The 12,132-nt window shown below is 40.5% G+C and overlaps 1 protein-coding gene across 1 annotated transcript; it reads right to left on the bottom strand.

Moving 5' to 3' along the window:
* Positions 1-886: 886 nt before the first annotated feature.
* Positions 887-1,328, bottom strand: LOC125168132 (60S ribosomal protein L32-like; the record flags this gene model as incomplete). The annotated part of the gene is made up of 1 exon (XM_047863056.1): positions 887-1,328. A coding segment is annotated over one exon (393 nt), but the record flags the coding sequence as incomplete, so codon positions are not given.
* Positions 1,329-12,132: the final 10,804 nt, after the last annotated feature.

A 12,132-nucleotide genomic window follows, 5' to 3' on the forward strand; every position in this document is an offset into this window, starting at 1 on the left:
ATCCATAAAAGAATAAGGTATGTGTATATGTGTTTTATGGTGTATATTTAATAAAATGTTTAACAAGCTTATTAATAAATGTTACATATAACTGTATATGTCATATATAATATTTAATTACATGGGAGTGCATGGGTGGCTCAGTCAGTTAAGTGTCTGATTCTTGATTTCAGCTCTGGGCCATGATCTCACAGTTCGTGAGTTCTAGCCCCATGTCGGGTTCCCATCCGACAGTGCTGGAGCCTACTTGGGAGTCTTTCTCTCTCTGCCCCTTCCCTGCTCGTGTGCACCCACACGTGCTCTCTCTCTCTCTCTCTCTCAAAATAAATAAAATAAAACTTTAAAAAGTAATAATATCTACACATATCAGTTAACAAGTAAGAGTTCGATATACATTATATGTAGATATTCATTATATAATTTGCATTAAACATATATAATATGTAGATGTATGTTAGATATATATCAAATGTATATGTTAGTTAACAAGAAAGAGCCCTTGAAAATGAAAAAAAAAAATCTCACAGAAAGTAGAATAAAAAGCAATGAAATGGAAAGTTGAAGAAAAAACATTTTTATTAAGCTTTTAATTTTAATGCCAGTATAGTTAACATACAGTATTATATTAAATGTTTATTTATTTTGGGAGAGAGCAGGGGAGGGGCAAAGAGAAAGAAAATTCCAGGCAGGCTCTGTGCTGTCAGCCTGGCACCCAACCCAGGGCTTGAACTCACAAACTGTGAGATCATGAGCTGAGCCAAAAGCAAAATTTGGATGCTTAACCAACTGAGCCACCCAGGCACCCCTACAGTGTTATATAAGTTTGTTTGTTTGTTTGTTTGTTTGTTTCTTTCTTTCTTTCTTTCTTTCTTTCTTTCTTTCTTTCATAGTTTTATGGTTTTATTTAACACAAATATGACATGCACATAAGCTGTCTATTCATTTTCTTCGCTGCACAGTCTGGCATTGGGATTCGTGACTCTGATGGCCAGTTGGGCTGCTCCTTCTACAATGGCTTTTTGATTCTTGGAGGAGACATTGTGAGCAGTCTCTGCACAGTAAGATTTATTGCACATCAGCAGCACCTCAAGCTCCTTGACATTGTGGACTAGGAACTTCCGGAAGCCACGGGGCAGCATGTGCTTTGTCTTCTTGTTGCTCCCGTAATCAACGTTGGGCATCAAGATCTGGCCGTTGAGTCTTCTGCGCACTCTATTGTCGATGCCTCTGGGTTTCCGCCGGTTGTGCTTGATTTTGACATGTCGGTCTGACTGGTGCCGGATGAACTTCTTGGTCCTCTTTTTAGCAATCTTGGGCTTCACCAGAGGTTAAGGGCAGCCGTGATGCCGAGTAAGAGATGGCTGCCACCTCCACAGGCAGTGCCAAGGACAAGACAGGAAGCGTATTCATGTCAAGTGTACAGTGCAGTGATCCAGCAGTTCTATACAATACTCCGTACTCATCACAAGTGCGCTCCTCAATCCCCATTTCACCTGCTTCACCCATCCCCCTACCCACCTTCCATCTGGTAACCATGTGGTTGTTGTTTATAGCTAACAGTCTGGTTTTTAGTCTGTCTCTTTTTTCTCCTTTGTTCACTCGTTTCTTTTCTTTTCTTTTTTTTAAATTTTTTAAAGTTTGTTTATTTTGAGAGAGACAGCCACGGAAGGGGCAGAGAGAGAGGGAGAGAGAGATGGAGAATCCCAAGCAGGGTCTACACTATCAGAGTACAGAGCCCGATATGGAGCTCAAACTCATGAACCACGAGATCATGACCTGAGCTGAAAGCAAGAGTCAGCTTCTTTAACCAACTGAGCCACCCAGGTACCCCTCTTTTCTTCTTTTTATTTTTATTTTTATTTTATTTTTTTCAACGTTTATTTATTTTTGGGACAGAGAGAGACAGAGCATGAACGGGGGAGGGGCAGAGAGAGAGGGAGACACAGAATCGGAAACAGGCTCCAGGCTCTGAGCCATCAGCCCAGAGCCCGACGCGGGGCTCGAACTCACGGACCGCGAGATCGTGACCTGGCTGAAGTTGGACGCTTAACCGACTGCGCCACCCAGGCGCCCCTCTTCTTTTTAAATTGTATTTATTTATGTTGAGAGAGAGGGAGGAGCAGAGAGGAGAGACAAAATCCCAAGCAGGCTTCACGCTGTCAGCGCAGAGCCTGCCTCAGGGCTCAAATTCACAAACCGTGAGATCCTGACCCGAACGGAGGTCAAGAGTCAGATGCTTAACTGACTGAGCCACCCAGGTGCCCCTGTTTGTTTTGTTTTTTAAATGCCATATATGAATGAAGTCATATGGTATTTGTCTTTAAAAAAAAAAATTTTTTTTTCAACGTTTATTTATTTTTGGGACAGAGAAAGACAGAGCATGAACGGGGGAGGGGCAGAGAGAAGGGAGACACAGAATGGGAAACAGGCTCCAGGCTCTGAGCCATCAGCCCAGAGCCCGACGCAGGGCTCGAACTCACGGACCGCGAGATCGTGACCTGGCTGAAGTTGGACGCTTAACCGACTGCACCACCCAGGCGCCCCTGGTATTTGTCTTTAGATGAAAAAAATTTTTTAAAGAATTCAGAAATTTCAGTTAATATGAAGTATAGAAAGAGAAGAAAGAAAATTGAAGGCTGCCATTTATCAAAGAAATAATACAAAAACATGTCCTAGAACAGAAGGATATGAGTCATTGTTGTGTCTCCCAAAGAGGAAAGAGAAAGCACAACTAAGGTATGTTATGGAGAAATGTCAGTATCCTGGGCTTACGGAGAAGATCCACAGTAATGAGGGAGGTGGACTGTGGTGGAATGAAGTCTTCCTCCACTGTGATGGGAAGTCAATATCTAAAATTAATTTTAGGGGTGCCTGGGTGGCTCAGTCAGTTAAACCTCCAACTCTTGGTTTTGGCTCAGGTCATGGTTTCCCAGTTTCGTGGGTTTGAGCCCCATGTCAGACTCTGCACTGGTAGTGAAGAGCCTGCTAAATAAATAAATTTAAAAAAAATAAATAAAATTAATTTTAAGATAACTTTATAAGAGCATTGTTTAGAAATATGGTTGTAAATTTGGGTAAACATCTAAAAGAATTTAAGATAGTTACCTGGTAAGCAGGACTGGGATCACAGCAGAAAACTACTGTTAGAATTGTGAGCCTTTTAGTATTATGTCTTTTTAAAACTATAGCCTTTTATTTTATTTTATTTTATTTTATTTTATTTTATTTTATTTTAGTAAGCTCTACACCCAATGTGGGGCTTGAACTCATAACCTTGAGATCAAGAGTCCCATGTTCTACCAACTGAGCCAGCCAGGCACCCCTAAAACTATAGACTTTTATTGCTTTGGAAAACAGTAAATAATATTAATAAGAAACCTCTCTAGCTTCCCTGCTCCCTTTTGCCTGCAAATATGCCTTAAATGTCCATAGCCTGCTTTCTAAAATCAGGCCTCCTCCTGCCTTCTGATCTCTTTATCAACCCTCTCTTCCCAGCCTCACACATCCTGCACACCCATCATGTATTCCTTTATGAACATGGATTGAGCACCTACTGTGAGCTAGTGGCTGTAGAAAGACGAATAAGATGCTTTCTCCATCCTCACTGAATGGTCTAATAGCAGAAACAGATGCATAAAAAAGAAGCACTTCCATGCATTTGATGCTTAAACAAAAGTATAGACAACTACCTGTTCCATGGGAATCCAAAAGAAAGAGCAACATGTTGCACAAGTTTGTCTCTTAGAGCTCCATGCCCTTGATGATGCTGATTTGTGTTTGGGGTTGTTTTGGCCATGCAGAAGGACAACATGAAACTTCCTCTTATTGGGCCCGCCCTCTCCCTCCTCCCAGAAACAAAGGCTTTTTCTTTCTTGCTCTCCAATCACTCTGTCCATTGTGCTTTGATTCTCTTACTCGGCAAGCGTTGTGAGATAACAATTAAGAACTCCAGTTCTGGAGTAGAGAGGACTCTGGCACTTCCTGGCTTTGTGACAGGGCAGGCTACATATCTTTGTGTCCACCTGCTTCATTTCTTAGATGGGAAAATAAGACAGAATAGATTGTTTTGAATATTACATGAGATAATTCATTGTACATACTTAGAACATAGTGTTTATTATGGTCATGTCAACCTCCCCTATTGGCTGCAGTCCTGAGGAGGACAAGGATTGTATTTGATTCAACTTCTGTCACTGAGGTCCAGTTCAGAGCTTGAAACCTGCAAGGCACCTGTTTGCTCTGATGATACAGGAAGAAAGAAGACATTGGCCTAAGCAGATTTAATGGAGATTGTGGGAACTGAACTGGTGTTAAAGGATGGATAACATCTAGCCAGGTGGTGGGAGTGGCCAGTGCAAAAAGTCTGTCATTGGGAAAGAGTGCGTGGGAATCAGTTTGCTTACAAAGAGGGTGTACGTTGGGTGAATGAGAGATAAGGTTGGGTGAATGGGAGATGAGGATGGTACGTGGGATAAAGTTGTGAGCATAAACAGGCAGAGGTATTTGGACCTGAGGTGGTAAACAGGGACTCGGTAGGCTCTTAAGAGTAATGCAACAATACCAGTACTTAAGGAAGGTTAGTGTGTAAGTTGGCAGGAGCGCAAGGCTCCCTCTTGGACTCACCACACCTGATGAGTCACCGCAGTTGGTATGGAGCTAAGTGAAAAGCATGCATCTGAGTTTTATGAAAAGGAAACGAGAGATGATTCGATGGCTGCCTATACGGAGCAGTGGAGTCAAGCAAAGATAAATTTGGAAAGGAGAGCAGATTTTAGAAGAAAACTGGGAGGCAACATTCATCTTTTGAATTCAGCAAATACCTATTGAAAAAAATACTTACTGAGCTTCTGTTACATGCAGAGCCTTGCTGAGTACCGTGGTGAATACAAAGAGCTCTCTCTTCAGGTAGAGGCAATAATACAGGTACACAAATCTCCATGTACAGGAAGGAACGTGCTGTTGCCGGGAGAGAGAGAAGATGAGTAAAGAACAGAGCATTTCAGACCAGTAGTTCTGGAACTTTTGTTCTCAGGACCCCTCTACACTCAAAAATTATTGAGGACCCCACGGAGCTGTTGTTTATATGCTATGTCTATCGATACTTTTGTATTTGAAATTAAAATAAAAATTTTAAATATTTGCCTATTTTTAAGTAACAATATTAAGCCTATTGCATGTTAACCTAAGTAACATTTTATGAATAATATATTTTAAAATATGTAGTAATGGGGAACGTAGCTGGCTCAGTCGGTGGAGCGTGAGACTCTTGATCTCAGGGTTGTGAATTCAGGCCCCACGCTGGCTGTAGAGATTACTTAGATATAAAATCTTTTTTTCTCTCTCTTTTTTTTTTTTTTTTTTTGAAAGAGAGAGAGCATGGGGCGCCTGGGTGGCTCAGTCGGTTAAGCGTCTGACTTCACTCAGGTCACGATCTCCCGGTCCGTGAGTTCGAGCCCCACGTCGGACTCTGGGCTGATGGCTCAGAGCCTGGAGCCTGCTTCCGATTCTGTGTCTCCCTCTCTCTCTGCCCCTCCCCGTTCATGGTCTATCTCTCTCTGTCTCAAAAATAAATAAAAACGTTAAAAAAAATTAATAAAAAAGAAAGAGAGCAAGGGAGGGAGGGACAGAGGGAGTGGGAGAAAGAGAGACTCTTAACCAGGTTCCACACTCAGCCCGGAGCCCAATGCAGGGCTCAGTCTCACAACTGTGAGATCATGACCTGAGCCGAAATCAAGAGTCAGATGCTTAACCAACTGAGTCACCCAGCTCCCCCCCCATTTGTAGAAACTTTATATAGGAAGGCAATGCTGGAAATAGGCAGTTCTAGGGGCGCCTGGGTGACTCAGTTGGTTAAGTAGCCAACTTTTGATTTCATCTCAGGTCATGATCTCATGGCTGGTCATGAGTTCAAGCCTCACATCAGGCTCTGTGCTCACCGTGTGGAGCCTGCTTTGGATCCTCTGTCTCCCTCTCTCTGCCCATCCCCTGCTTGCTCTCTCTCACTCGGTCTCAAATAAGTGTTAAAAAAAAAAAAAGATTAGGGGTGCCTGGGTGGCTCAGTCGGTTAAGCGTCCCACTTCGGCTCAGGTCATGATCTCGCAGTCTATGGGTTCGAGCCCCACGTCCGGCTCTGTGCTGACAGCTCAGAGCCTGAAGCCTGCTTTGGAGTCTGTGTCTCCCCCTCTTTCTCTCTCTGCCTCCCCCCCGCCCAAATAAATAAACATTACATTTCCTTTTTACCTAAAAACAGGAAATTAATTTTTACTAATATTTAATAAATAGAATGCCACTTGCATTCAGTCCAAAGGTCAGATGGTCACATGAGGTGGCGGGTATCCAGCAACAAGAATTCAGGTGTCACTCTTCTGTGTTTGCTCCTTTTTAGCACATTGCGATACATTGTACAATGGTACAGAAAAAGATTTACCAATCATAACATCTAACTACACTAACCTCACAAAATGGGTATTGGTGCAAGATCTCTTTCCTGGTCATTGCACCCATTCCCCATATGCTGTCTGTTCTTGGCTGCTAACAACTCATAGGTATCCCTCCTGCCTGGGGGAATTGCCCTGAAATGATGGGGGCCACCTAATCAGAGAGGTTGGACACTACCACTGCCTTCCTACCCACACCCCAGGAGACCTGGAGCTGATGACCAAACGTAAGGCTTGCCTCCTTTCCTCAAAGTGAGATGACTCCCTGGTGCCATCCGTACCCCAAAGCTCCTTGTGGGATCAGACTGAGGATAAATTTCAATGGAGTCCACACCTTTGCCTAGCCCTTTCTCCTACCCTGTTCTCTTTTTCTCACTGCCTTACAGGTTTCATCATAACATCACTCTCAGAAAGGAATCACTGGAATCCTCATCTCAAACTCTGCTTCTTAAGAACCTGGCCTAAGACAATAAGCATATACTTTTGAAATACTCATGGACTGCCTGGGTGACGCAGTTGGTTAAGCATCTGACTTGGCCTTAGTTCATAATCTCCCGGTTTGTGAGTTCAAGCTCCGAGTCGGGCTCTGTAGTGACACCTCAGAGCCTGGAGCCTGCTTCAGATTCTGTGTCTCCCACTCTCTCTGCCCTCCCCCTATCATGCTCTGTCTTTCTCTCTCTCTCAAAAATAAATAAACATTTTTACACATTTAAAAATAAAAAAATAAAAGTCACAAAAAGAAGACAAGAAAAGATCAATAATACAAAAGCAACAACAAAATGGCAAACTAGATTTTTCTTACTTCCAGCACAGTCTCTTCTTAGTCAAAATATGTGGTAAAAATGGCAGCTTGATGAGATCTAATAAGAAGTCAGGTAAAATTATAAAGAAGACTATTTGAAATATGGATTTCTATTCACTTTTCTAGCAAGTGAATCTTGCCTTAGTGACTAGGATGGTTTGAAATATTAGCTAATAAGTAAAACACTGTCAGCAAGGTATTTAAAATCTATGCATCCAGAATATGAAGCTTAAATCTCAGCAGTCTTTTCAGTGATGTTTAAAATTATGTGACCATGCAATACTTTATACAATTTCACGTAACATTAAGTGATAAATGTTTAGAATTCTAAGATTTCTTCCCAGGTTTCCTAACACTGAAAGACAAAACAAAAAAATAGCAACAACTAAAAAGAAACCAATTTACCACTAATTACACATCATTCCTTCCTACCACAGTTAAATAGCTAAAATAATTTAAAGAATTTTAAAAAGGGACAAAACATATATTTTTTTAATTTATGCTTATTTTGAGAGAGAGAGAGAAAGAGAGAGAGCACGAGCAGGGGAGGGGCAGAGCAGTCTGCCCTGGCCGTGCACAGCCAGATGTGGGGCCTGAACTCAAGAACTGCGAGATTGTGACCTAAGTCAAAATCAGCGGTCTGACGCTTAACCGACTGAGCCACCCAGGCACCCCTAAAACACATTCCTTTAGGTAACATACACTAAAAAGAATATGAATAGAATCTATTGTGGAAAGTTGAAGGAACAAATATTAGAAAAAGTTATGTGGTGCGAGAGGTTCCTATTAATTTGGATGAAAATAAAAGTGTTTCTAACATGTCTCAGCTTATGGTATTTATTCAATTCTGAGTCAATAATGAAACATGGGAAGAACTGTTTTTCTTAAGCCATTACAAAAAAGCTATCTCAGAGAGATTATGTTTTTAATAGTAAATGACTTCTTTAATAAAAATTTTTCATGGGAAAACAAAACTGACTTTTTTAGTATTAGTGGGGCAACTGACTTCACTAGAATAAATGAATTTTCTGGAATATGGTTACAGTGCTAATGACACATGTGACATTAAATCATGGGATTCATCACTGGCAGGATATAATAAAAAGATAGTTGGAGTCAGACTATACAAACTTCTGCAGAATGTCATCAATCTGGTTATTTAAGAAAACCTTTTTTTAATGTTTATTTTTGAGAGACAGAGACAGAGCACAAGGCGGTGGGGAGGGGTGTGGAAGGAGGGCAGAGAGACGGGGAGACACAGAATCCGAAACAGGCTCCAGGCTCTGAGCTGTCAGCACAGAGCCCGATGCAGGACTTGAACCTATGACCCATGAGATCATGACCTGAGCTGAAGTCAGACACTTAACTGACTGAGCCACCCAGGTGCCCCAACCTGTCTTTTTTTTTTTAATGAAGAGTTTATTTTGAGAAAAAGCAAGAGCATATGGGAGGGGCAGAAAGAGAAAACCAAATCCTCTGCATTGTCAGCCCAGAGCCTGATGCAGGGCTTGAACCCACAAATTGTGAAATCATGACCTGAGCCAAAGTTGATGCTTAACCTACTGAGCCACCCAGGTGCCCCTCATCAGTCTAGTTATTTAATAAAAACAAGACTTTAAAATTTTAGTGTAGGGGCGCCTGGGTGGCTCAGTCGGTTAAACGTCCGACTTCGGCTCAGGTCATGATCTCACGGTCCGTGAGTTCGAGCCCTGTGTCGGGCTCTGTGCTGACAGCTCAGAGCCTGGAGCCCATTTCAGATTCTGTGTCTCCCTCTCTCTCTGACTCTCCCCTGTTCATGCTCCATCTCTCTCTGTCTCAAAAATAAATAAACGTTAAAAAAAATTTTTTTAATAAAATAAAATAAAATTTTAGTGTAGACTTTTTTAAGATTTTATTTTTGAGTAATCTCCACACCCTGCATGGGGCTCAAACTCAACAACCCCAAGATCAAGAGTTGTGTGCTGTATCCGCTGAGCCAGCCAGGCACCCTGGGAGTGTAGGTTCTTTATAATACTTTTTAATTATATGTAGAATGAGTATAAAAAATTTTCATATAGAGGGAGAGGTTCACGGATTTTTCTGTGGCCAAATAATAGATTTGCCAAAGTGAAGAAAAATTACACACTTTCTTTTTATAAAAAGGAAAGAGTTTCAAATTTCCTGCCTTTCTTGTGCTGACAAGTGGCTTTCTGTAAAATGCAATGTTGGCAAATATTTTGGGGAACAGAAAAAAGGAACACTTGATCTGATTATTTCAGGTAACAGTAATCTTTTAACAATGAATGGAAAAGTGATTTCTCATCAGAAGAATGTATAATTTGAAAACACATGCTTGGAAATGTTTCTATTATTGATTGTGTGAATTTATTGCTGAAGATGACACAAGTTTTTCACATATAAAAATTGAAGTACACTGGGGCTCCTGGGTGGTTCAGTTCATTAAGTGTCCGACTTCGGCTCAGGTCATGATCTCGTAGTTTGTGAGTTCCAGCCCTGCGTCAGCACCGCTCAGAGCCTGGAGGCTGCTTCCCATTCTGTGTCTCCCTCTCTCTCTCTGCCCCTCACCCACTGAGACTCTGTCTCTGTCTCTCTCAAAAACAAAATAAACATTAAAAAGATAAATTAAAAAAAATTGAAGTACACTGAAGTTAGAAATGATTTTCAAACTTGTTTGAAAATTTACTAAATGAAGAGTTAGAGTATATTTTTAATCTATGTGTTAGATATAAAAAAGTAACATCTGATTGATGTTAGGGAAGATGGATATTTCTAGTGGAATTTGACAAAAATCTTCATAATTAGGATACAGGATAAAAGAAACGAGTATCCTTTTTTTGTATTACTTCCCTTTGAATCTTACTACCTTTTTTTAAATTATTATTTTGAGATAGGGAGGGGGGGGGAGGAGCAGAGAGAGGAAGAGAGAGAGAATCCCAAGCAGGATGGAGCCCCACATGGGGCTCAATCCCATGAACCATGACACTTAACCCACAGAGCCACCCAGGTGTCCCTCAAGTATCTTTATATCCAAGATGTTAAACCAAGAGTTTCAAAAATGATGAAATTACTTCTATTTTTCATGAGAGCAAAATATTTAAGAATCATCAATAAGTAAAAATTATTTTAGAGATCTCATTCTGTAAAAATCCTTATTCTATGTGTATTTTATAATATAAAAAGCATTGGTACATGTAGATAATTTATTAATTACAGATTGGGAATAGATACTTGAACTTTTTTATGATGAATGTATAGTCAACAAAATTTGGTGACCAGGGGTTTAGTGAACACTAAGTACTACATTGACAGAATGCTTTTTATTCTTTTTTTGTTCCTTCTTCCAGGATTTTACTTAAATTCAAGTTAGTTAACATATAGTATAGTGTTGGTTTCAGAAGTAGAGTGATTTTTATTCTTTAATGAAACTCTCTAAGCTGATACAATTAAGTATTTTAATTGCATTCTAAAATAGGTGCAAATTCAAGATGTAAGAATGAAAATATAACTTTCTTTTTTTTAATGTTTATTTTTGAGAGAGAGACAGAGCATGAGCAGGGGAGGGGTAGACAGAGAGGGAGACACAGAATCAGAAGCAGGCTCCAGGCTCTGAGCTGTCAGCACAGAGCCTCATGCAGGGCTCAAACCCATGAACCGTGAGATCATGACCTGAGCCCAAGTCATATGCTTAACCGACTGAGCTACCCAGGCACCCCTGAAAATAGAACTTTCAAGTTTTTTCTTGGCAAAACAATCTGAAATCATACATAGAGTAATGTAGCGTATGGAACTCAAACATCCTTTCTGTGATGGGAGAGTTAAGTCAACAGAGCAAACCTATAAACCAGCCTGCTGCATGGTAGATTGAGATCTGCATGACCTGTTGATTATAGAGAGCCAAAAGACACGGTCCACATATGCGCCATGGCCCTTTCACATGTTAATTCTACTCAATACAGAAAGGTGGTTCAATAGATGCCATAGTCTCACCATTTCACAAATAGATAGATCACTCTTGCATTCACAGAGGTGGAGAGAAGACAGAGGCCTCTCCCCTAGAACTTCCTAAAGAAAGGAAGCTTTGGCAGACATTCTTACCTTCTTGGCTGAAGCAAAAATGTGTAAGAGTGAAAGAATGAGTTTCCTCAAAAACAATCAAAATTCTAAAGGCAATGATTACAAATTTAATACTCAGAGATCAATAGCTTTCCCATACATAGAAAAGATCCAGTTAGAACATAAAGTGAATAAAAGATCCCATATACTATTTAAAAGATTATATACTCAGGGACAAACCTAAGAAATGTGCTAGGCCTGTGTGAAGCTAACTGGAGGATACTGAAGATGATTTGAGTATGTTTCGCAGAGTCAGTTCAGTTGTCATTTCTTCCAGGAAGACTGCCCAGATCCCCTGGGTTGTATCAAACCACTTAATGTAAATTCACCATGAAACCATGTATCTGTCCCTTAAAGCTTGGCAATTTTATGTTTATATGTGCAACGATTTGCTTAATCTCTTTCCTCTTCTGGATTTCACAATATCTGTAAAAACGGATATGTTACTTTAGTTACATTTACATCTCCAGTGCCTAGTATAGTTCCTGGTGTAATAGGCACTCAATAAATGTTTCTTAAGTGAGTGATAATATCGTAAAAACTGTTACTCTACGTAAATTAATCCATACCTTGAATATAATAACAGTTGGCATATCGGCAGCATTATGTTTTGGAAACTGACAAAGTGTTAGAATTCATCTAGATTCTGGAGATAATTGGTGGAGATATTTGCACAATAATGTGAGTATGCACAGTGAAATTGTACACTTACAAATGGTTAAAATGGTAGGCACTTGGGTAGGCAGTCTGTTGGTTAAGCATCTGACTTTGGCTCAGGTC

The sequence above is a fragment of the Prionailurus viverrinus genome, chromosome B3 (assembly GCF_022837055.1).
Source record: "Prionailurus viverrinus isolate Anna chromosome B3, UM_Priviv_1.0, whole genome shotgun sequence".
NCBI classification, from domain to species: domain Eukaryota; kingdom Metazoa; phylum Chordata; class Mammalia; order Carnivora; family Felidae; genus Prionailurus; species Prionailurus viverrinus.